Raw genomic sequence first — 23,975 nt, 5'->3', positions numbered from 1 at the left:
GCTGCCAGATCACCAGCCTCAACAACATGTAGAAACTTTTTCATTTAAATTTTATTTTTCTTACATACGATCTTAAGGCATGATTATCTTTTAATGGGCTGATGTCATCATTGTTATAATTTTGGAGACGCACAAGGGTCCAGAAATACCATATTAAACTTTACACATCTGATATGACTGGTGATTACCACGACGACCACAGAGGCACAGAGCAGAGATAACCCAGATTATTGAAGCGGACCGAATTGGCCTCCATAAAGCGACTGCGGGGGCCCCTTGCCTCTCTCCCCTCCCCACCCAGACACTCCGTACTGGACCTTTACTGAGATTCCTCCATCACTTCTGTCCTGAATTACATAACACCCGAGTTCTTTCTCCCCTCCTGCTATGTAAACACCCCATCCTCCTCTTTATCTTCCTCCTCCAGCACTAGGATTTGAACTCATGCACAAATGAAAATATTCTCTGACGGACGCCCTTCCTCTCTCACAAAAGCATGCATAGCAACACTTATGATAATACTTGTAAGGGATAATAAGACAATAAAAAAAAAAGAAGAGGTAATGCGCGTCGAAAATACTCATTGGACCTACTGCACACAGTTTTCACAATCATACAAAACAACATTAGCCCTGCTCACACTCTCCGCTCCACCCTGAGCGCACTGTATCCCCTTGCCAAAAAAAATTTAAAAAAAGAAAAAAAGAAAAGAAAGAAAGAAAAAGAAGACAGCAGGGGATGTTGTTATACTGTCAGCTAATGATTAATGGCTCAGCTTCTCACCTTCACCATCACTGCCACAATATCCCTCGACTAACCACCCACACATTGTTTCATTGTTCAAAAGGTGGCCACTGCTGGGCCACAGGGCCCTTTCGACATTGTGTGGACGTTTCTCCCTCCATTTACTTTGCCTGTAATTTGGCCCCGCTGGCAAATGCAATTCAAAATATCCTCGTGTCTACCTTTGTCTTTCAGCATGCATATCCCTCATGACTCCATCTGCTCTGATTTCCCTTGTCTGCAGCAAACACCTCTGCATGTACAGCGTGTTCATGTGTTAATTTAAAGAAAAGAAAAAAGAGAGAGAGTGAGACAAATTAGTGTGTGGAGCCAATCAAATTTCTAAATTCCCCAAATTGCTGCAACCGTTTAAACATGTTCTCTGTGTTTTTTGGAGCTTCGATGACATTTCCCTGGGTGCCGTTTCAACACTGTACTGAAAAATACAGCTTCAACCCACAGAAAAACAATATAACATAAAGTAAAAGGCAAAAAAAATCGACCTCAAAGATAAGAAATACATCAGGACCAAAAATGTGCTTTCTTCAGTAAAATCTTTGGAACCAAAAAGGCAAATAATAGCAACAACAACACAGTGAGAGTTATATGGAGATGTAATACATAGGACAGAGACTTGGTCTATAAATTGTCTGCTTACAAGTCCTTTTATGATGCCTTCAGAAAGACCGGTAAAGAGAACTTTAAAACTATTCCGAGCAAACACTCCCAGAGAGCATGATGAAGGATTTAAAATTACAAAATGATGTGGACAACTAGTGAAAACAAGGAATATAAATAGAAAATTCTCATTACTTCAACACTCCCATTACATGGCTGCAATGTCTTTGTTTCAGCGGGCTTCACTCTATTCTAATCTGGGCTGTTCTGTTGGGATCTACTGTTCTGCTGAGTTGAGTTCAGACACCATTTCCACGCACAGAGCAGCTCTGCCTGAAGCCTGTAGGCATAAATATCTCAATTGGCCAGGAGGGATTCCCATTTGGCTGACTGGCAGATGATTAGTTTCCCATGTGGGTGTTTCCGCTTCAAATCTGCTTTGCGAAATCTAGTTCATTTGTGTTTGACGGTTCCATGTCCATCTGAAAAATGTCTGACGGTTCAGGACGTAGAAAGAAATGTACCGCGTCCTTTTTTTTTCTTTTTTTTTTTTTTCTTCTTTTTTTGGAAGATGAGCAGATCATGGTTGAGCCTTTGAAGTGAAGTGCAATGAATTCTCAAAATGGACATACACACAGGGTCAGTTCGCAGCTGAAAGGGGGTAGAAAGTGATTCAACATCCCATCTTAGTGTTGCACTTCTAGTAATAAATGGAATATGTGTGGACCAGCAGTAAGGACAACTTAATGGCTCTGTCACTGAAAATAATGGACAGTTTCAACACGTCCACATTATATATATATATATATGATGACATGTCTATGCAACTTCTTATCAATGGCAGCAAAACAGAATCGATGAAAAGAAAAACTGAGGTAATGCAGAAAAAACAGTCACTTGGTTTTTTTCCTTGTCATTCTCTCGCCTTTTTTTTTTTTTAAGTTTCTTTTTTTAAACATTAGTTTTTGTTTTCTTGCATTTCCTTTTGACACTTGGGGGAAACTGGGAAATGTTGGAAAATGACAAAAACAAGAGACTTTTCCCCATGTACTGTTGTTCATAGTTTGTCGTTACCGGGACAACAGTGGTTTCTGTCAGTCCGATGCTCCCAAGTTCCCTCCGGCTGAATGTTCGGTGTTCCAGCTTTGCAAAATAACAAGAATAAATCCTACTCCTTGTGTACTGAGCAGCCAGAGTCTGATTCATTTTTTTCATTATTTTACCACAATGTTAAACCAGAGGGACGTCTCTGCTGTGAGAGGGACGCTTTACATCAATGTAGTGTTTAAAAACATAAGTACCTCTGTTTTATATTTTTAGTAACGCTGTGCTGTGGCAGTTCTATCATTCTGTGCAGGTCAACACTAAAGGAAAATGTAAACTAGAGGACTAGAGGACGTTTTGAATGTTATGTGTGTGTATACAGGTCTGATTAGGTCTTATAGGGCAGTGGATATACTGTAAGTTCAGAAACTCTAAGGAGAAAAGGTTTGTAGTGTTCAGGATCACACAGGAACAGTAGTCTTTCTCCTTCCAGGTCTCATAGTGTTTCTAAAAACCGTCCTAAATTGTGCCACGTAGATCAAAGTAGTAGGCTCCAGCTTTTTATGTGGGAGACAGTCCTGGTAGTTTGTTTTTTTGTTTTTTTTTCCCCCCATTGTGTCCATGTCAGCGACAGAGTACAAGACAAAAAGACTTTGAGTTGATGATGTGGCAATGACCTCTCTCGCCACAAAAAAAAAACCCCAAACAGACTATCACACACACACAAAAGAAACAAAACAAAACAAAAAACAAAACAAAAAAACAAAACACACACACACGCACACACACGAGTTGTCACTATAGTCCGCCTGCAGGAAACTGGAGGGAAGCTCCTGCCAAACAAAGAGCTTGAAAAAGTGTTTTGGAGCGATGTGAAATTCCTTGGGTGTGATTTGTGGTTTTTTAGTATGGAGCAAACCTACTGTATCCTGCTCGGTATAAACTGGCCTGCAAGAGACAGAGGGGACAACACAGTCATACAGCGGCAAAAATGAAGTTACAGCTATATGCTGCTGTTGTGAAAACATAACACAAATATCTAGAGTTTATATATATAAAATACAGTCAATACACAATGTTCTACTACAAATGGCCAAATTATACATTTATTGACCAAAGTTTGACCCTGTTCCAGTGAAGAGGGGACACAAGTGGACCCAAAGAAATGCTTCACATGGTCAGACCCTTTTCAGGACACCCCCCCCCTACTGTGTAGCGTACAACTGCCCCCTTAAAAAGAATGAATTTATGTCCTGGTTGTTTTGTAAAGCTTGTGTCAGTTTTCTCACCATGGCTCCCACTCCATAAGCAGCAGCAGCTGGAGTTAAAGCGTGGTATGGATCTGTAGTGTACACCCGGCCATAACTAGCAACACAAACACAACACATGGGAAATGACTCATCTGAGTTACAAAAAAAGGACAAAATGATTAAAAGGTACCCTACTTTGATTTTGGGACCAGTATTCATGCTATTATGCAAAGCTGTAGGCTGTTTGTTGATGTGTGTCCTGGGTTGACCTCACCTGTCACTGTAGGCGGCAGCTGCGGCGGTTGCTCCGGTTACGGCTGCGGGCTGGGCGTAGCGATAGGCAGCGGCGGCAGCAGCAGCAGGGTAGCCTCCCTAGAGACACACGCACACACATACACACACAAAACAGAATTAAGTCACATGTCTCTGAGGAAGAAGACACCTGGGCTAAGGTGTGTAAATGGGGGGGAGGGGTCTAATTTAGAGATGGAATATACTGACATTTAATTCTGAGAAATAATTTTTAAAACAATTTTGTAGTTATAACACTATCATTACTGTATACTTTCAATGTATATATATATATTATTTTAAGCATGATCAATGGTATATTTCCAATACACTGTGTTTAAATTATGGATATACCTTTCCTTGTATTGAGAAAACTTTTTCCCAGCATTTACAATAAATGAAATACAGTGTGCGTCAGTATATTGCATTCCTGTGTGGGGACAGAAGGAGGTGGTGTGGTGTTGGATGTGGGACAAGAAGTGCTTTATCAGTGAGACAGAGAGAGGAAATTGGACTGTCGAGCTTGAGTTAGATTGTATTATTATCACTACAGGAGAGAGGGGAGGTAAAAACAGTGGAAGAGAAACTGTTCACACAGTTGAGGCCATATTGAGACCTCATTGTCTCGTCAGGACAGAAGATTCAGGTAATGAGTGGATATGTCAAGAGAACACCTGCAGTTTGAGGACACTAAGGGATGCTAGAGTCTGACATGTTTATGGCCAAAACAGCATTTGTTGTTGTTATTATTATTATTTGTGTTCTTACACATGGATTCAAGAGAAAGAAAACAGAGAGGAAGGTGGAAAAAAAAAAAGGTCACACACACAAACACACCCACACAAGCCTATGCTGACACTAAAAATCATCTCCTTGCACTGAGACTGCATGCATGACCCAAAACACAATTCAAACCTACTCAGAAAAAAAAAAGAAAAAAGAAAAACATAACGCCACTGCATTTAGACCTGATCAGAACAGAGCACAGCAAAGCACAACAGAAACACCCCGGCATTCTCTGAGACGCCTGCAGGACATGGAGCAAAGGCAGAAGGGTGGGATAGAAAAAACGGGCTTATTAGAGGGGGGAGAGAGAGCAAGGCCTTCTGGGTGAGTGCAGGGAAAGGAGGACATGGAACAGTAATACAGTATGTCTGCATGCAGCAGCTGATCAGCACATGCTTCAGTAATCATCCTAGGAGGGGTCAGGGGGGTTAATTCAGGAAGAGACCATGTTCTCCGTTTAAACTTGAAGGATTTGAGAGCATCTCACACCGCGGGCTAACACAGACAGGACCTTTGCTGCGAAGTGCTAGCCTCCAATTTCAAAGGAATAATCTAAGAAACCTTTAGCTTACGATTTGTTCTTTTATTTTCCTTTTTTATATGTGTATTGTCATTTTTGCCAAAATAAGAGACCAAAGAGATCAGGCTCTCTTTTGAACAAACTGGAAGGAAAAAATATACACTTGGTACAATTTAGTAGTTTAGTAAACAAACAAACAAACAAAGCCCATCCCCCACAATCAGGAAAAAAAAGGGCGCACATTTCAGTGAGTTAGTAGAAAAATAAAGCACAATTCAAAGTAGTGGTATTCTTTTTTATAACAACTAAAAGACAACATGTTCCAGATCAGATCAGAAGATGATTCATAAGATCAGAGGAAGTAGTACAGTAAAAACAATGCACACTGTGGGTTTGGTGTTGAGTTGACCCTACCTGAGGCAATCTGGGACTAAGGACTGAGTCCTGAAACACTAGTCTATAGAGAGAACAGAAACAACCGTTGTCAACCTGGATACACACACACACACTCACACACACACGCACACAGACACGCTCTTGTTCATATGTTCGCACACTCAAACACTGATGCACGCTGCCGCATCCGCCCACAGAGCAGCCTTTGTAGTGGTGTTTGAGACCCTTGATCCTATCACTATGATTTCACAGCTCTGCTTTTTCCAGCCTACTTTGACCTAAACTGGGTTCAAACTGCATAGTAACGCAGCATATTTTTGTCACAGCAAAAACTAATAATAATGATTAAAAAAAAATAACGCCTTGTATCATAAAGGATGTTGCCTTAATTTGTGACTGTGCTGTGCTGTGCTTTTTCACTGTGGGCTCATTCACCTTTATGCAGGCAGCTCTGTGCAGGGCATGACTGGACGCACATGCAGAATCACCCCCAGAGGAAAAAGAGCAGGAGAAAGGTGTGAGGGCAGGGACAGAGAGGGTGTGTCCGTGGGAGGTGAGTTTACTTACATATAAGTCCGCAGCTCCGTAAAACCCATCCTGATACACCACACTGAGAGAAGAAGAAAATGGGAGACACAGGGGGGGAAGGGGGGGGGGGGGGGGGGGGGCAAAGTAGGAGGGAAAGGGGGGGTGATGTAGTGGAGGAGGGGGTGGTGCAAATGGAGTGGTGCACAGTCCCAAAAACCAGAGTAGATGAAGGTCACAACACAGTAAAGACAAAAGAGGGAACAGGAAGAGAGAGAGAGAGAGAGAGAGAGAAGGAGAGAGGGAGGGAGAGAGAAGAGTAGTTATTTCACACCCATGCAGCATGCAGAGGAAATACAACTTCCATTTACGCTCCACAACTGAAACCAAACACATTAAACTACAGACTCGTGGGGCTAATAGATAAAGTTCATTGTATTGAAATGAGACCATAAACTGCAATTCTTCCCCAGCTACGAGAAGAATCAAAGGCAGCGAAGGCCACTTTGAATGGATCATTTTATGGGGACATAACGTCTGAAGCAGTTTCCAGTGGAGCAGATATGGAGAGGGTATTTCCTGCAGCCCCCAATTTCACTTTGTTTAGCTTGATTTGAATGTCATCATAGTAAGCAACCGCAAGGCCATTAACCAATCAATTCTGCTTTGATCTGAATATCATAGCAGTCATATCACCCCATTAGCCAATCATCACAGCACAGCAACAACATGCACAGTAAATGTACCGAAGGCACAAAAAAAAAAAAAAAAAAAAAAAAAAACACATCACAGTAAATGTGAATAATTTGTAGCAAATCTGTGAGCAGGGTGACTGCTTCTGCATAATGACTGAATGTGGTTTGTGTGTGTTTATGCAAATCGGCTGATGGTGGTATCTGTGTGTTTATTCAAATGAACCTTCAATGGTGCAATCCCATCAGTGTGTCATACTCCACTGAATAGCTTGTGAACTGACTGACAATGTGCCAGTTGGACTGCTGGAGAGAGTGAAGTGTGAATAATGTTTGAGCATGAGAAGTGTATGAGCACAGCTGTATTAAACAGAGACCTGGTCAAACAGATTCTGAAAATGGCATCCACCAGGTGCTTCTTCAATAGATGTACCAGGCACTAAACAAAACAGCTGACTGTAACCGTTTTATCTCCAAAGTGTTTTCCATAAAACACAAAGATCTGGATCCGCATGTGAAGTCAACAGCTCTTGTTTGGAAGCGGTGCGTATTTCTTACCCAGGGTAGGCAGGGATGGCAGGCTGAGGCACAGCGGCCCGCACGGCACTGTAGATGGGCCGGCCTCGGCCCCTGAGGTGGGCACCGCGAAACGCTGCAGCTGCTGTTGTGGCCGCTGCTGCTGCTGAAGGGTAGGGAAACCCTGGGACTGGAGGAGGAGGACAAAAAGGGGTAAGGAAAGAGGTGGAGAGTAGGAGAGAAACGTGGAGTGAATGCAAAAGTATTTGGGAAAGAAGTATAGATAGGAAAAGGACAAGGTGAATAGATAAATAAGGGGAGGCCAAGGATGAATTAAAGAGCAGAAAGGAATAATTCAAATATAGCCTTGAAGGCTTCATATCACTTAAAGTCTCAGAAGAAAAACGCTAGTCAAGCAATGCATAGGAATGTGACTTAAATTCAGAACAGGCTGCACAGACTGTTTTTATTGTGGGTGAGGGAGATGGAGACTAGCCTTACCTGCGTAGAGCTCTGGCCCGTACACGGCCCCCACCATGGGACTCAACTTCCACCCTGCTAACAGTCACACAGAGAGAGGTCAGGTGGCAGTTTACAAAGCGTGTAGGCTCTTAGGCCGTGTTCAGACCCGGGGTTAACATGCGTCTGGGGTGATCCAATCACAAGTGGACAGCTCTAAGTACTCGAGTTCACATCTGGCATTAAAATGTGTCCACATGCGTCTCCAGTGATCAAATCTCATTTCCACACTATATGCAAAAATAAACACGTATGTCAGTTCTGTGGCCATATACAGCCCAGACCACCTCCAAATGTGGTCTGAGTGACTGGATCTTGAACGTGTCCTCAGTGCATCTTGGGTACATGCACATGTGCCGATTCCAGGTCTGAACAGGGCCTTATGTGCCTGCTGCACTTCAACATACTGTAGTATGGTGTCTTCTACACAAACACATTTTACACATGAATTTCTCTTCACCATTAGTCATTCAGTTATTCACCTTTATTGCTGGCATTCAAGGTTCACTAGGTGTTTGAAGACCAGTTTTACTGATCAATACTTGGTAAGAGGACGCAAAAGGAGAAACCAGTGAACTGTCAAGCACGGCTGAGGTGAAACACCCAGGAAGCAGCACAGACACAGGACTCAGCTCTGGCTGAACTTTTTGCTTGGGGGGGGGGGGGGGGGGGGCTACAAATGAGCACGGCCATGACAGATGAACATTAGGGATAATGGGTGACCTGGACAGGTGCTGTAGGTCGACAAATGGTCTGATCTAATTGCTGCGTGCATAATGGGACACAGACCAAATCTTTGGAGCAAATCTATCTTCAAACACAGCAGCAGTAAGCTGTGTGAGGGTTTTTTTTTGTTCCACACTAAATCAGCAATAAAACTGCTGTATTTTGACACTCTCTGAAAGTAACTTGACACTTCTCGAGTTTTTACACACAATTATGTTACTCAAGTTATTCAAGGAGATTTGAAACATACACAATGTCTTCTACTACACTAAAAAAGAATGTTTGTTCTAAAGTTAACTAGTTTATAACAAACAAGTTACACTGAATTGCAGGATGGTGGGGAGACCCCTCTGGCTCTTATTCTGGCTTTTAGTTGTATTTATTATTTCCCCTTTTATCTAATTAAGCTAACATTGTTACACAATTCCTTAATGGAAGATTATTTGCAGAACACCTGTTCTGTTGCACTCCTCGCTCTTTTCGTTCCTGCTCGACACGCTGTTAAGTTGATCTGGAGAATGTGAGCTAAATTTTAAAGTCAACTGACATCGTGGCTGGTAGGTGGTAGCAAAAATAACAAAACTAAAATAACCTGCATGAATCTGGTTTGCTGATGGCCTTACAGAAGGCAGTCTACAGCACATCCTACGGGGAGGGAACACTGTGGATATGTTGTGTAATCTACCCAAGCCTACGTCTGCCTACTCCTGTGTAACTATGCTGTTTGGATTATTAGGCGGGGGCCACGGTTCATTGTTAGTGTGTGTGAGTTTGGTCGTTACCATAAGGCAGTGTGCTGAGGGCCTCTCCGTTAGGATAAGGGCTGACCATTTTCTTGTTAGTCATCACCCTGGCGGTGGCGTTATTCACCTGGGGATGGAGGAGCAGACGGTCAGAGACACAGACAACAAGTCAACACAGGAAACTAAAGCAGCACACTGACTCAAACAAAGATTATTATATCACAAGGCCGGAGCTGATACACGTTTATTTACATTTTTTTTTAAAAGTAGAATTACATTCAACATGCCTGCTGCTATGTGCTGCTATTATGTTTGACTATGTTTTTCATATATCTTTGTATTTAATTTTATTTTCTGAGTTCATGAAAGGAGAACACTGGTGTCATTTTGAAGCTATGGCCCATTTACTTGTGTCAACATCTGGTTTACATTTCCCCCAAACATTCTTCCTTATGTGATTAGTCTGTAACATAGCCTTGTTTTTATCGTTAGGTTGCACACGTGACGTTGTCACTGTGTGATCAGTGTGGAAGAGACTTACTCCTGACGAGGCTGCTAACTCTTTCAATGGTGTGTGTCTGTGTGTTTATGTTGCCGCACATTTCCATGTTTGCGTGTAAAGTGGGTGGGGGCTGTTAAGGGGATTTTTTTTTTAGTCATCATGCAATTAAAAGCGAGTTGCCCAGTAGAGATTTGGTGATTCACTGTGGAGAGATATGAGGGCTGCCATGGGCAACACTGGTTAGGTTGCTGCTGTGACTACACATAAAGGGGGGTGAGGACACAGCAAAGGAAACTAAGCTGTATTTTCCTTTTTTTTTTGGCATGCACAGGTGAAAGTGTGGTGGATTTTTTGATGTGTGTGCGCATGTTCTGTGCATGCTGGCTGATATTTCAGACTAATGCTTAGGCCTTTCAGTCCAAGATGGCCGCTAATCTCCTCTCTGAGCTTCAAAGGCTCACACTCCGGTCCCTTGATCTATCCTCATCTTCCTTTGATGGGCTTTAAGAGAAGGAGATTGTACCTCTCCGTAATAACCCATACTGTCCGAGTACGCTGTTGAAGCTCCACATCTGACTGTGTGACAAGCTAAAGATTAATGACCTTTTGGCTAGATGAGGGGAGAGCGTGCGTGCATGTGTGTGACAAAGAAGGAGAGAGACACTGAGGAATGAGAGTGCTTGTGTGTACATACCCACAGCACTCCCATTTAGAAGACCATTAAGGCCTCAACTGCCATTCCCAGTGCCTCTCTCAGTGAGTCACGTTCTTTATCTGCCGAGCTTCATTCAAATGGAAATGAGGTTTACCTCATTTTTCCCTCATTGCAAATGACAAGGTCAGTGGCAAACGATTCAATTAGCCTAGCCTGGCTAGCTATCTGACGCAACTGTCCACGGATGTCTGGGAGGAGAGGTTTTGAAATGTAAATCGTGTTAATGAATCAAATTAATGTCAACATTTTTTTAGGTATGACAGTGAAAATTTGTCCAGACTTGTGAGATGTTTTATGTTGACTGGCAACACTTAATGATATAGTTTAGCCTACACTGATGGTGGGCAATCACTTCTGTTTCTACAGTATTTGCACCTGTGTTTGTGTAATGCACAATTAATGAAACTGGGTAAACGGCTGACAAGAACACATGCAAATCAACAGAGACCAATATGGAATATGGAAGGCAAATCTCAAAGTGTTAATGATTAATAAAACATTCAGCCTTTCTCGTCCCACTTTTGCCCTCCCAGTCCAGCCTGAGCAATAAACCCGGACAAAATGAAGTCACATTTCCATATGAAACCAAACTTGTGGGGTTTACATACCTAAAAAGAAATATTAAAAATAAATACAAGGGAGAGGGAGAGAAAGAGGGGGTGCAAAAACATTTGTTTGACAAAATTAATAATCATATAACACAGAAATTAAACGCAGCCAAATATGGGCGCATCACATGACCAAGAGTGAGTAATAAACCAAAAAAAGTAAAAATTCAGCCAATCAGCAAGCGTTGGATGCAGCATAGAGACCAATCAAAACAATCGCAGCACTCCCACATCAAACACATACGAGACAAAGATGGGACAGGTACGTTAAGAGGAAGGGATGCAGGTGAGAAGTAAAGAGACAGAGCCAGTCCATATACAAAAACAGGAGAACGTAAAGATGGAGTGAAGAGAAAGAAGAAAAAAAAAGGGAGAAAGTTTACATGAGCAACACAAAAAAACTAATAACAATTACTGTTTAAAACACAACATATATACCAAGGTGCATCATTCAAATAAAGCAATTAGATTTGGTGACCATTCTCCTGAAAATCTCATTATATGTGGTGGGTTGAGAAACAGAGCACCAAAGGATGGAGGGAACAGAGAGAGAGAGAGAGAGATAAGGTGAGAGAGAGAGAGAGAGAGAGAGAGAGAGAGAGAGAGAGAGAGTGAGTGTGTGTGTGAGAGAGAGCAATCCTCATTCCCAAAAAAGGAGAGAAATAAAATAAACATGAGACACTATGCCAGGCATTAGAACCGTGTGTCACAAACTAAGGACCAGTACACTACGACTACTACTACTACTACAACTACTAATACACAGACAATCCACTACAAGAAAACCAAACCAAAAGAAAAAAACAAAATGGCGGCATAATAGAGACCCAAAAACACAGCGAGGTAAACCCCATATCGGTTTAGAGATGCATATGGTGACAAAACACTGGGGCTGTGTCCGAAATCACTCCCTCATTCACTACTTCCTATTTAATAGACAACAAACTGAGATTTCAGACACTGAAACACTTACTCATCGTTATCACTTTGCGTCATCACTGTCAGCTGTTGAGCAACTGTAATTTCTCCATCTATAGAATATGATGCAATGCATTGTAGGATTTTTTTTTTTTTACAGAAAGTAACATACATGCAATGGAGATAATATTTTTTAAATGTTGTTGTGGATTGTTTGAGGACACTCTGTAGTGGACACATTTACACACTCAGATTTCGGACACTCGGACAAAAGGGCGGAGCATAAATGTAGTGCACTACACAGTAAGTTGGGAATGATTCAGAAGTGATATGGGACACAGCCTGGCTGATTAGATAAGCGACCAGCCAGTTGCACCAGCTGTTCGTAAGTTCAAACTTAGCCTACTTCAAACCTGAGTGTCTACTGCGTTAGCTGTTACTAAATATCTACACACACCAACTGCCAAGTGTTACTGATGTTGCAGTTTGGTGAACCAACTAACCAAACCAATGCTAGCTCGCTAATATGTGACCCATTAAGAGCAAAAAGTAAGAGGTAATATGGGATAGGGTCAACATATATGACCTTAAACTCTCAAATAAATGCTTTGTAATAAAGTGTGAGAACACTACTCACACTGAAGCGCACATATTTCTCCATGTACACAGGCATAACAAAACAAAGTGACGCCTGTCATTTTGTAAGTTATGTCAGCTTCCTGTTCCTGTGACCCCCTGTTTTTGTAGTTGTTTACTCTTGATTGACTGGACAGCACTATAAGTGTTTGTTAGCAACCAATTAACAATTAATTCTTAATGTTTTTACAAACTAAGTAGTTTCTTTAGTTTTAATGGTGCAACTCCATTTTTCAAGAATAAGAATAACTTTATTGGCTGCCACAAAGCAACAGAAAACTTTCATTGACAAGGCTCAACAATAACTAATTAATGCACATAATAATGGGTTTATGAATAGCTGGTGCAACCCAATCCAGATCTTCAACAGCATGGTTTTTGAACATATTTTTCTTTTTACATGAATTAACATAAGATCCCCAATGCACAGTTCCAGTTTAATTTTTAATGGCAAGACACAGTGTGCTAGTCTGCGTATGTACATTTGGAAGGTCTTTGTCTTAGCAGAACAGACAGGCAGGAGTGTTACGGCATTTTTCGAATGCACATCGTGTCCAGTTGGCTAACATCTGACAAAGTACACTATGCTAAAAGCAGGCAGGTCAGTGAAATAAAGAAATTCAAAACCAGAACAGCGTTATTTACCCTGCAGCTCGGGGTCTGCATTCATTCAAAGCAATCGTAGGCAGCAACAGGGAGCAAAGCTTCATATTACTTTTGATTTCAATTAATTAGGAAGATGAATACTAAATACATTGAGTCCAATGGAGAATTAATCAGATGGATTGTAGATAGCTGTGTGATTGCATAGAGGAGGGTGATTACATTCGGTCATTCCCAGTGAGGTGTTAATGACATGGTGGGGGACGGACATGTGGAGAAAATATTACTGCTAAAAGATCCAATGTGTTGAAAGATGCTGTGTCCATCTGTCTGTGTGCCTGCGGTACTGTGTTGTGCACTGTAAAATTACATAATACCAATAGCTTTCTAGGGCATTACACTGCGTGGGCCTATGATTATCACATTCTGGTGAGTAGAAATGCAAAGTCTAATATTGTAACTTCACAGTATACTGTACATAATACTGTATCAAATGCCCATTTCAGGGGTGGGGTGGGAAGGGGATCAGTTCAGTGATAGATGTTTGTACACAACTTACCGTTGCCGTAGAAACAGCGAGTGGTTACCGTGGAGACTGACAACAACACACAGAAGTCGTCAGGGAAACAGAAAAAATATAATAAATAAAGGAACAAATAATCCTAGTAACAAAAGAAACCTAAATGCCCCCCATTATTGCCCCCATGTGAAATTAAAAAACCTGATAGCAGCAGTGTTACAGCTCAGAACAGAATATAAGAGAAAGGAGAAAGAGGAAGAGAAGGGAGAGAGGATGCTAGCTCTCAAGGCCTAACAGAGCTCTGAGCATCATTACAACAATCAGACCAGTGACAGGAAGGCATTTGGTGCTCTAGAGAACAAAAGACACGGTACAGGAGAATGGAGATACGGGGTAACCTTGCCTTAACCCCAAAAAACTAGCCTACTGAATGCACAATACAGTGAGGGACTGAGATGCAGAAATTTTAAACACCTCCGAGGAAAGGTCAGAAGAGCAGATTCAAATGCACACCACCCTCCGTCGTAAGAGCAGAATAGCAAAGGTTGGTTTAATGCTGTCTGGGTCTATTCCAGTCAAAAGAACAAGCGGAGGTATTTTGGTTAGATGTTGCAAGAAATGACTCATTCTTGTGTGGAAAAGTTAGGCCACAAGAGAAGTGTGTGTGTGTTTGGAAATTGGTTGTTGGTAGAGTGGCTATAATTTCCAGTTTTTACCAGTCACCACAAAAGAACATACCGGAGGATAGTCAAACAATAAAAATAAGGCAGGAAATAACAGGAAACAAAATAGATGGAAAAATGTGAAAAAATAAGGCAGACGGAGATGATGGCAAAAACAAAAAGAACATTAAAGTTAGAAAACAACAGCTATAGATCATTTTCAAATGAAATACAAAATGACAGAAAGACAAACTTGACTGGCGACGAGAGAATGAAGGAATAAGGAAGAGAAAGAATGGAGCCAACACACAAAGAAAGGCCGAGGGTTGGAAAGGGCAAAGTACAAACTCTCTTTCCCCTTTTCTGTCAACCTTTTCTACATTTTCACTCATGTACAAAAGCAAGCACACACGGATACTCGCACATTTCATTCATAAATTTTTCCAGGGGCAAATCATGCAGTAACAGAAAGTTCTGATAACAAAACAAGACATGACTGGTCAATTCCAAAGCAGGGGAGCGGGGGCAGTTGGAGGGGTTCATCTATGAAACTGGGACACGAGGAGCTGGTAATCCTTCACCTCTGGCCACTGGCAATTCATCAACTCACAGTCAAATTCTTATCGATTCAAACTCTCGTAATAAGAATAATACTACTGCATAAAGTCATCCAAAATGTCCAAAATGTTAATGGAAATGACTGTTAACAGGCCCAGGCCAAGATGAGCTGAAGGCCAGCTGTGTCCCACTGAGGAGTGTGTGTGTGTGGCAGCAGCATTGGTTGGTGAGAGTGTGCATGGTAAGGCATGCAGAACCACAGGCACAACCTCTTCTCATCCTTTTCACCACATCCATGCCGTGCTGATGACACTCTTCACTCAATAGCCCCGCCCCAACCTTACATGCAGAGCTGCACCACTTTTGAAACACACTCAGACAACTCAGCTATTCTGTACAACTGTTTTCAGATGTCTGACTAAAACTCTGCGCTGCGGAGGAGCTCTCACTTCCCGTAACGCTCCAGCCACACACATCAAACCGCAAACACACAACCTTGGAGCAGTGGTTAGTGAATGGGAGTCTTAGGGGTTCTCCATGGTCTCTGTCTGTGTGCCATATCCTCTGCAGCCATGCGAGCGCTACTGACTGTGATCTCGTCCTTACAGGAGTTGCTACTTCCCTTCCACACTGTAGTTTGAAATGTGGACAAATCAAAACTTAAACTTGGTAGTCTGGCATTCCCAGAGATGGAACAGTTATTAAACTACTAATGCAATTTATCCAGCATACACCTTGCTGTTTTACGTATTTCCTTTTGGACCTACAATCTAGAGAAACTGGTAGGGAAACATTAAAACTGTGTAGCCTGAATAAATGAAATCTTGTTCTGTGTGAGCAGCATAAAATCCATGATTTCTGATCAAGGTTTGCAGCTGCGCAAATGAGACCATGCAGGGACCCCAATATACTTCCTGTACAGCGACTAATTGCAGCAAAAGAATGAAATGTGTGTACATATGTGAGTACACATATGTGACAAAATGGTTTGGAGAGAATTTCCTATCGTTAGCTTTGTTGGGTGACAGATGTTATGAGTGAGGACTACTTAACCATTTATGTTAGAGCATACACACAATCACAGCCATGGGTGGGTGGAGATGCATTGAGGTGTGTATATTTGTGAATAAGATACACACTGACATACCTATATATAGGCCTATGAGACTCTATATATAGAAATAATGGTGGTGAGATGGGATCACAGAAAAGCAGGTAGAGACAAAGTGAACTGTAGTTGGGCCACTTACATGGATACACTGGGAGCGCACAGGAAACTGACTTCTTCAAAGCGCAGAGTTTTATTCCAGACAAAGAAAAGTACAGTATGACTTTAAGCACAACAATTCTTTTTCTATTTCATATAGGCTACATACATGCACACTATGGGCAGCTAAGCTATGAGGAAAACTACTACCGGTAACTAACTCCCACTGGCATGCACCGAGAATAAGAAATGTCAGCACTCAAGTTAAGGTCAGCAATCTTTTAGAAAACTCTCAGTCAAAAATCATTCTAAGGATTCAGCTGTTCATTTTTTTTTTTTTTTCAATGAGGCACTCAGGTGCAACTGATTTCATGCTAACGGAACAAGTTCCATCACCAAAACTAATTCGTCAAAATAGCCAGTAGAGAATAAACATGCAAGAAAAAAATCATCCAGCTGTCTGCAAAACTGCCCCAGACAGGCTAAACATTTCCATATTAAAATACCAACCATGCACACTTAGGCTACATCGACTAAACCCATGCCAGTAGATAACAGTGAACTACAAAGTGACACACAATAATAGTAAAATATTTATGTATAACAATGGTATACAGTAGGCCTATATTTCAGAGTTTCTGAATGATAATATAAATAAATTATTACTCTTGTTATCTTTTGCTATCTTTGTCTCTGAAAACATACTTCAATAAACTCTGAAATGATATGACCAATTAAAGCAAGAGTTACTGCAGTAACGTCTGCAAGGAGGGAGAACTGCCAGAGAGCATTGCCTCAAATAGAAATGTCCGGCCCTTTCTCCTCAGTTGAAAGAATGTATAAACACAAATCCATGGTTCGTCCCGCGCCAGCCTTTTGTCTCTTCAAGCCCATGCACCATAAACAGACAGAAAGAAACACACTACAGACTCTTGCTGCTGGCCCCACCATGCAGCCGATACATGACCTGCTACAGCCCCACACCGCTACTGGAGTACCACAGAGTACATGCAGAGTGACAACTGAAAACACAGACAAAACTGCTCGCTGATTAATAAAAGTGACTGACATCATGCAGAACTTGGGAGGAAACACAGAATCAGATCAAAGCAATGTCAGGGACAACACAGGTTGTTGACTGATGCAGGGTACATTGGCTCCATCAGTATCCATTCAGCTTGCTGATTGACTGAGGGTGGCGGAGGGAGTACGTTGTACCGGTGGATGCAGGTGGCTGTCTTTCATTCTCGACCACACTGCAGCAGAACTGAGAGTAAAGAACTAAAAAAAAAGGGTCCAGCCAGCCTTATCCATCATGCAAGAACTGACTCACACACACCCACACACACACACCACAAGGAAATCACCACGGTAAGCCCATGCAGAAGTCTTGGCTTACAGTGGCTTGGGTCAAAAGATCCAATATGGACAACTGGCTGATTGAAACCCCAATTAAAGAAACATTGCTTCAATAAATAAATAAATCAGCACATGCTTGTGTTACAAATAAAAATGATATTTCATCAAATTCAAATAAATAACCTTAACACACATAGAGCTTACACACATAAGAACTCAAGTGTACAGATCTTTGGTAAGAATCCAGACTTCCATAAAGTGAACATGCGTCAGTGTTGCTGTGATTCCCAGCATGCTGCTGTTGCACCAGGAGCCATAAGCTTGTCACAACCACTTAGCCACAACACCGGGAGAGGGGAACACAGAAGGATTTCTACACTAGGGAAAAAAAAAAAATAAGAGCATCTGACGGCAATATGCCATGCATCATCCTTTCACTGCGTTCCTCTCGTGCCCTCCGGTGCCAACTACACAAACGTCATTCCAATTGTCACGGAAAAAGTCGTAACATCGGTGTGGCTACAAGTTGCGCATCAGAGGGGAAAAAAAAAAAGGTGAAGAGGCAGCAGCTTAATGTGGAAAAAAAAATGTTGCAGAGGGAAAGTACCCAGCATGCCTTATGTAGTGTTCTTACACCCCCAAACATTCCCACCACAACAACAAAACAAAAAAAAACAACAACAAAGAAGGAAGAAACAAGTCTTTTTAGATTTAAAAATAAAAAAAAAACATTGCAGAGGACCAGGGAGTGGGATACCAGTGGGCTGCATTAGAGCATATCACTAAAGGGAGGATGGGAGCTAGCTAGCAGTCAGTGATCAAGCAGAATTACGATGTCAGTACAGACAGAAGACAGAAGAGAAGGGGAGAGAGAGAGAGAGAGAGAGAGAGAGGAAAATTACCTCAATCTTACGACCTTCCACCAATGTGCCATGGAGCTTTTCCCTGGCTTTCTCTGCGTCTGCGCTGTTCTCAAATGTCACAAAGCCAAAACCCTGTGGTACACGGCAGAGGTTAAACAGGTTGGTGGAGAGTGACGGGCGCATGTTCATTGTGGAAAGGGAGAGAGGAGGTATCTGTGAATCTTTAGACCCTGGGGTGCCTTCTGACATTGTATAATAGATAACTGAAGATTCACAACAATGATCTCCAAAGGCACAAAGAGTCACAGGGAAAAAAAATACATGCATAGTGGGAATAACTGTCATCAGTCAAGGAGAAATTGTAATGTTGTTCCAGAAAATCAAGTGGTGTCTGTGCACTTACCTTTGAACCCCTCTCATTGAAAATAATCTCCACATCCAGAATCTTCCCAAATTGCTGCAAATGAATTTGAGAAGAGAAATTAGCCAAAACTATATATATTATCCAAGACAGCTATAATTTAGATCTTTGAGCTGTCTCGGGTTCATATCTCAGGCTTTTAGGGTCGATTTGCTGCAAAGTCAGAAGCTTCTGACATTGTGTAAGTTACAGCTACTTTGCACTAGGGGTCACTGTTATACAAAAAAAAACTTCTCACATTTCAGTGTGTTTCTGTTGGTCCGTTTGCCCTGAACTCTGCTCTGTACCCTTTTCCCCGCACTCACTTAGTCACTCATACTAACACACTGACACACATAGCAGCCAACTGCCCCTTCACAAGTACCCAGAGAGCACCCACGAGCGTCTTTCCTTTGTTACTTTTTGTCCGTCTCTACAACCCACCCCTAGTGCCGCAGCCCCTCTGCCAAAGACCCAGGGAGTCTAGACTGATTTATTGATCTTGTTAAAAATGAGGCTCCACCACATTCCCAGCTTCTTACCCCAAACATCTGCCTGAGATCTGGGTCCCGGAAGCGGAAGGGGATGTTTGAGACATGGAGGCGTTTGGGGGTCCCTTTGGCCTCTGTGGAGTCTCCTGAAGAGCCTCCTGCCCCTGTGCCTCCTGTACCGCACTGTACACCCGCCTCACCCTGGGAAGTCTCATCTGTCTTTCCCTGTGGAGGAGAGAGAGAGACATAGAGAGAGAGAGAAGAAAATGTGTTGAGGAAGGTGAGTGGTAGAAATGGCTTATGACCATAATTTTAGCAAAGTGAACGCTCTGCTGCACCTCTTATTTTAGATGTAACCCTAACGGACACATGCAGAGTTGATGAGTACGAGATGCAGAAAACCATTTGAGAACAGTCTTGACAGCATCATTTATTATGCAATTTTATTTAAAAAGAATAATAAAAATTTTACAGTCCCTTCTCAACTTCAACAAATCAAGATGTCAAGAATGAGAAAAACAAATACTGCATGTCACGGAAAATGACTCAATATCCCATACACTCCGACACACTTAACTAAACTACTAGTATAGGCTTTATGAACACATTGTGCTTACGTTGTTGTTGGTGGTGGTGGTAGTGGTGGTGGCTCCATTACCACCAGCCCCTACCTCTGCTGTTCCTTGGCCTCCAGCACCAAACATGGCCCCAGGGCCAAACTCCGTCCCTGGGAGCCCGTTTTGAGGAGGGGGTGGAGGAGGGAACGCTGTGAAGGGTGGGGCCACCAAACCCTCCTGTCCTCCTGTCGAATCCTGAGAGCCCTGTGGAAACGGTGAGGGGAGGGGGAGGAGAGAAGAGAAGGAGAGAGAAGGAGACAACTTAACATATGTACTCAGTGAGCCTTTTATAGTGGCTGCAGTGTCCTGATGAAGGTAGATGAGGGGGTTAAAATCCTGCCTATTAAATTTCACTCTCTCTCACCACTCGGTCTCTCCATTCCCTGCATGCTACCCTCTCGCCCTCCCTCCACCTCCATATCTCTGACAGGCATGTGTTTTCAGTCAGCCAACCATGAAATATTTACAGAAAACACATCTATTATTAAGAGTCAGAAAATTTGATACACGGTTTGAGATGCTTATGGGATGGATGGACATGCAGGAGGATAAATACAAACCATGACATGTTAACTGTGATATGTTTACAGCTACCGTTGCATTATGTGAACACTGGTTCCTGTATTTTTGACTGTCTTTTAGAGGCCATCTATAATTCAGATTAACTGTGTATCAGCTGGGACTTTCTTGCCTCAGGTCCTTTTTTTTCTCTGCACTGTTACAACTGTATCAGCAGCAGGATCATCTACAGATTCTTTATAGCTGTGCTGCTGCTGCTGCTGCTGCTGCTTCACCTTATCTTGTATGTGTTCGTGTGTGTGCAGGTGGTGACTCTGCAGTATTGCTTGCTTCAATCATTTCACAAATTCAAGGGCATCTTGGACTACATTTGACAAAACCCCTTTACAGCAAAGATACAGACTGAAAGAAAGGAAGAGACGATGGATACAGAGTGAGTCAGTAAGCTGAGAGAGAAAGAAGGCTTAAAAAAAAAAAAAGGCCAGTGGCTTTGGGGTTAGGGCTGCTTCGTCCACACCAGGCTGGGCAGGATGACATGCAGCATCCAACACCATTAACCACTGGTCTGGTCTGTGCCGTGGGCTGGATCTGGGCCGGGTGACGCCTAGAGACACTCGGTCTCCAGACAGTCTTTTTAATTAGACAGAGTAACCAAGATGCCGCAAAGCAAACGACCTCTCTCTCTCTAATCCTATAGCCTGATTGCCCACTGTTCTTCTGCAGTGACTACCTCCCTGGCTGTAAACAGGCAGCTGATGCTAAAAGGCCCATCTGCAAGACAGACAGCTTCTGGGGACTGGGCCCAACAGATAGAGGAGGCATCAGAGAAAGAAGGCTGGGTGGAAGCAGGATGGAAAAATCTGGGAAACTCATCGCTGCCACTCTCACTGTGGTAAGGCTGAATGTGAGTTAGGAAAGAATGTGTGGAAGCTGATTGTGTTTCACATCCGCTACGCTCTCTGTCACCTAATGATAAAAGAGGAACCATCAAAAATCTGTTCAAAAGAGATAAGCTATTAATATTCACAGCTTAGGCCTTAGTCTACCCTGGCTAGGTTAAATCAAAGCCGAAGTGTACTTGTTAGGGCACGCAAGCTCGTAAACATGCAGTAGCCTGTACCCAGCCACTAATGGGTGTGTCCTGTAGTCATATCCCAGCCCAGAGCTGAGTCACACACACATCAAATGCTGGGCATACAGAGAGAAGAGAGAGTAAAAGAAAAAAAGGAGTAACAACTTAACAAGAAATTTAGAGTTTATAATTGGACAAAGGGAATCAGACCTGATCACGTTTTTAACGGGAGTGGCCATTTATGTTTTAAGGTTTACTGAAAGAGAGAGTCGAGGAGAGTTGGTCAGTGACTGGGTCTCCCACGGACTAGATATTTTATTAACGGGGATGCCATATTATGGACACTGATTTCCAGTTGTTTTCCAGACACTGCTTTTGGGAACCACAGAAGAAGCGCCACGCTAGCGCTAATAAAAGCAAGGCTACAACTTTGTTTATTCTGTCACTGACATGGTTCAGGCTGAATAAAGCACTGCCAGGCCTGAACCAAATGGGCTGGATGTCATTACGCAAGGCTCTCACATGACTAGCCATGTGGAAAAAACATTTTAAGGTGTTACAATATTTAGGCTCCTACTGCAGGAGGTTAAAAGCACATTGACACAGCGCTTGTGTATTGTAATCCAGAAAAGGTTTTACCGACCGGCTCTTTGTGTACCTGTCATTCAGGATGCTCATGAGAGTGTGCTGCATACACGTCCTGAGACTGGACTCACTGGTTAATCACAACCAAGTTTCAACTCTCACGCTGAAACTAACATTAGCCTGAATAAATCTAACCTCAGCATAGGCCAGTTGATAACATGTTACCAAACCTGCATTGATTGGGGAATAATATTTTTACACAGCTTTACCATGAAATGTATTTATGGATCTAGTGTAGCTTGATTTCCTCAGTTATTGTTAGACTGACGCCGACGACTTCACACCCAGTCTGCCCAGTCAGAGAGACAGACTGACTGACTAATGCCTCTTGAAGTACAAGGTGGTATTACGAAACGGGACGGGGCTAGCCAGTTAGCACACCAACTTCAGTAGATCTCTCTATAACACAATACATAGACAGTCTATTTCTTCACATTCTATTAATAATCTTATTTCATTTTTGAATGTTTTGATTATTATTACATACATGGTCATGATTTAGCTAATGAAGCACAAACAAAAATGAATCAGTGGACGAATAATGGACAAATAAACAGAGAGAGGGGTGAAAGCTGTCAGTGGATTAAGATCAGAACAGAAAACAGTACAACCTTAAGTCCACACAGGCATTCCTGACTCGCTGACTAAAGGAGCAACACTGCCCTACATGGCAGCATCATATAGTCGAAAGAAGAGGGGGAGAAAGGAAAAAAAAATAATGGAAAAAAGGAAAGGGGGGCTTAATGGGAGGGGGATGGGGATTATGGGAAATAATGACATGCTCCTTTATTCGTTATGTCGTTAGTCTTTCCAGACTGAATCACTGACATTGTGAGATAAGGTTTAAACAGGCTGAGCATCGAATTAAAAGGGTAAGAAAAACGATCTGAGCAGAGCTGAAAACAGTCGATCAAATATCAAATGAGATGTGTTTGTTTTTTTTTTTTTCAATCTGATATTACAGCCAAAAAGGACCATCTGGAGTAGGACCTAGTCATCCATACTGTTTCATTCTCACCTCATGCATGCACACACATACACACGGCAGTTGTGTTACCTGAGACACCATATGTTTTTCCATACACGCAGAGGATGAGGGGGAGGAGAGGCCTTTTCACGGCAAACCTTTCAAGCGTGCGTCTGTCTGCTGACTTTAGCCTCTAGCCACCAAAGTAAAGCACACACCAGCCACAAACACACAGAGTGAGCTGCCAAGTGCTGATGCTACTGAAACTCATCAATCGTGCAAATTCATGACAGTTTGTCTATTGAATCTATCTGTAAAGTAGCCTGACTGAGGATAGAAGTACTCTTTTCAGCTTCTTCTCCCTCTGCAATCCGTCTCTTTTCTTTTTCCTGTGGTTGGAGAAGTAAGTATGTCTCCGTCCATGCCCCCCTCCCCTCCTCCTTTTTCCCCTTCCCTGCCACGCTTGATGAAAGCCAGAGGGAGATTTTTTTGTCTTTTAAAACCACAACACCCGCCCCTCAAGTCACTCAAAGCTTCTACTGCACTGCGATGTCCATCAAAGCAGAGGCCACAGCCCATCTCCTTATACGGCTGTGTCTGTGCAGAAGCTCCTGTCTCTCCTTCCTCACTGTGGGCCAATCAGATTACACAAAGGATGTCCCTTAGAGGTAAATCAATAGTTAACTGGCACAGGTCCAGAGGAC

The 23,975-nt window shown here is 42.5% G+C and overlaps 1 protein-coding gene across 6 annotated transcripts in view; it reads right to left on the bottom strand.

The window, feature by feature from the left end:
• Positions 1 to 1,925: 1,925 nt before the first annotated feature.
• LOC121198010 (RNA binding protein fox-1 homolog 2-like) overlaps positions 1,926 to 23,975 on the bottom strand; it is a 40,825-nt gene continuing 18,775 nt past the window's right edge. For 2 of the 6 annotated variants that reach the window (XM_041061808.1, XM_041061811.1), the window contains 11 exons: positions 20,069 to 20,272; positions 19,503 to 19,676; positions 18,964 to 19,017; positions 18,600 to 18,692; positions 9,449 to 9,536; positions 7,923 to 7,979; positions 7,464 to 7,611; positions 6,256 to 6,298; positions 3,970 to 4,067; positions 3,735 to 3,810; positions 1,926 to 3,393 (listed from right to left, as the gene is read on the bottom strand). In XM_041061808.1, coding sequence (XP_040917742.1) covers positions 3,349 to 3,393; positions 3,735 to 3,810; positions 3,970 to 4,067; positions 6,256 to 6,298; positions 7,464 to 7,611; positions 7,923 to 7,979; positions 9,449 to 9,536; positions 18,600 to 18,692; positions 18,964 to 19,017; positions 19,503 to 19,676; positions 20,069 to 20,272 — 1,080 coding nt within the window. In that variant the 3' untranslated portion in view covers positions 1,926 to 3,348. Of the gene's footprint in view, positions 3,394 to 3,734; positions 3,811 to 3,969; positions 4,068 to 5,706; positions 5,750 to 6,255; positions 6,299 to 7,463; positions 7,612 to 7,922; positions 7,980 to 9,448; positions 9,537 to 18,599; positions 18,693 to 18,963; positions 19,018 to 19,502; positions 19,677 to 20,068; positions 20,273 to 23,975 lie in introns of those variants that run through there. The other 4 variants (XM_041061812.1, XM_041061810.1, XM_041061809.1 and 1 more) reach the window with 4 other exon arrangements.

This window comes from Toxotes jaculatrix, chromosome 18 (assembly GCF_017976425.1).
Source record: "Toxotes jaculatrix isolate fToxJac2 chromosome 18, fToxJac2.pri, whole genome shotgun sequence".
In the NCBI taxonomy this organism is placed as follows: Eukaryota; Metazoa; Chordata; class Actinopteri; family Toxotidae; genus Toxotes; species Toxotes jaculatrix.
The sequence above is the reverse complement of the archived record's forward strand: the minus strand, read 5'-3'. Positions and strand labels throughout refer to the sequence as shown.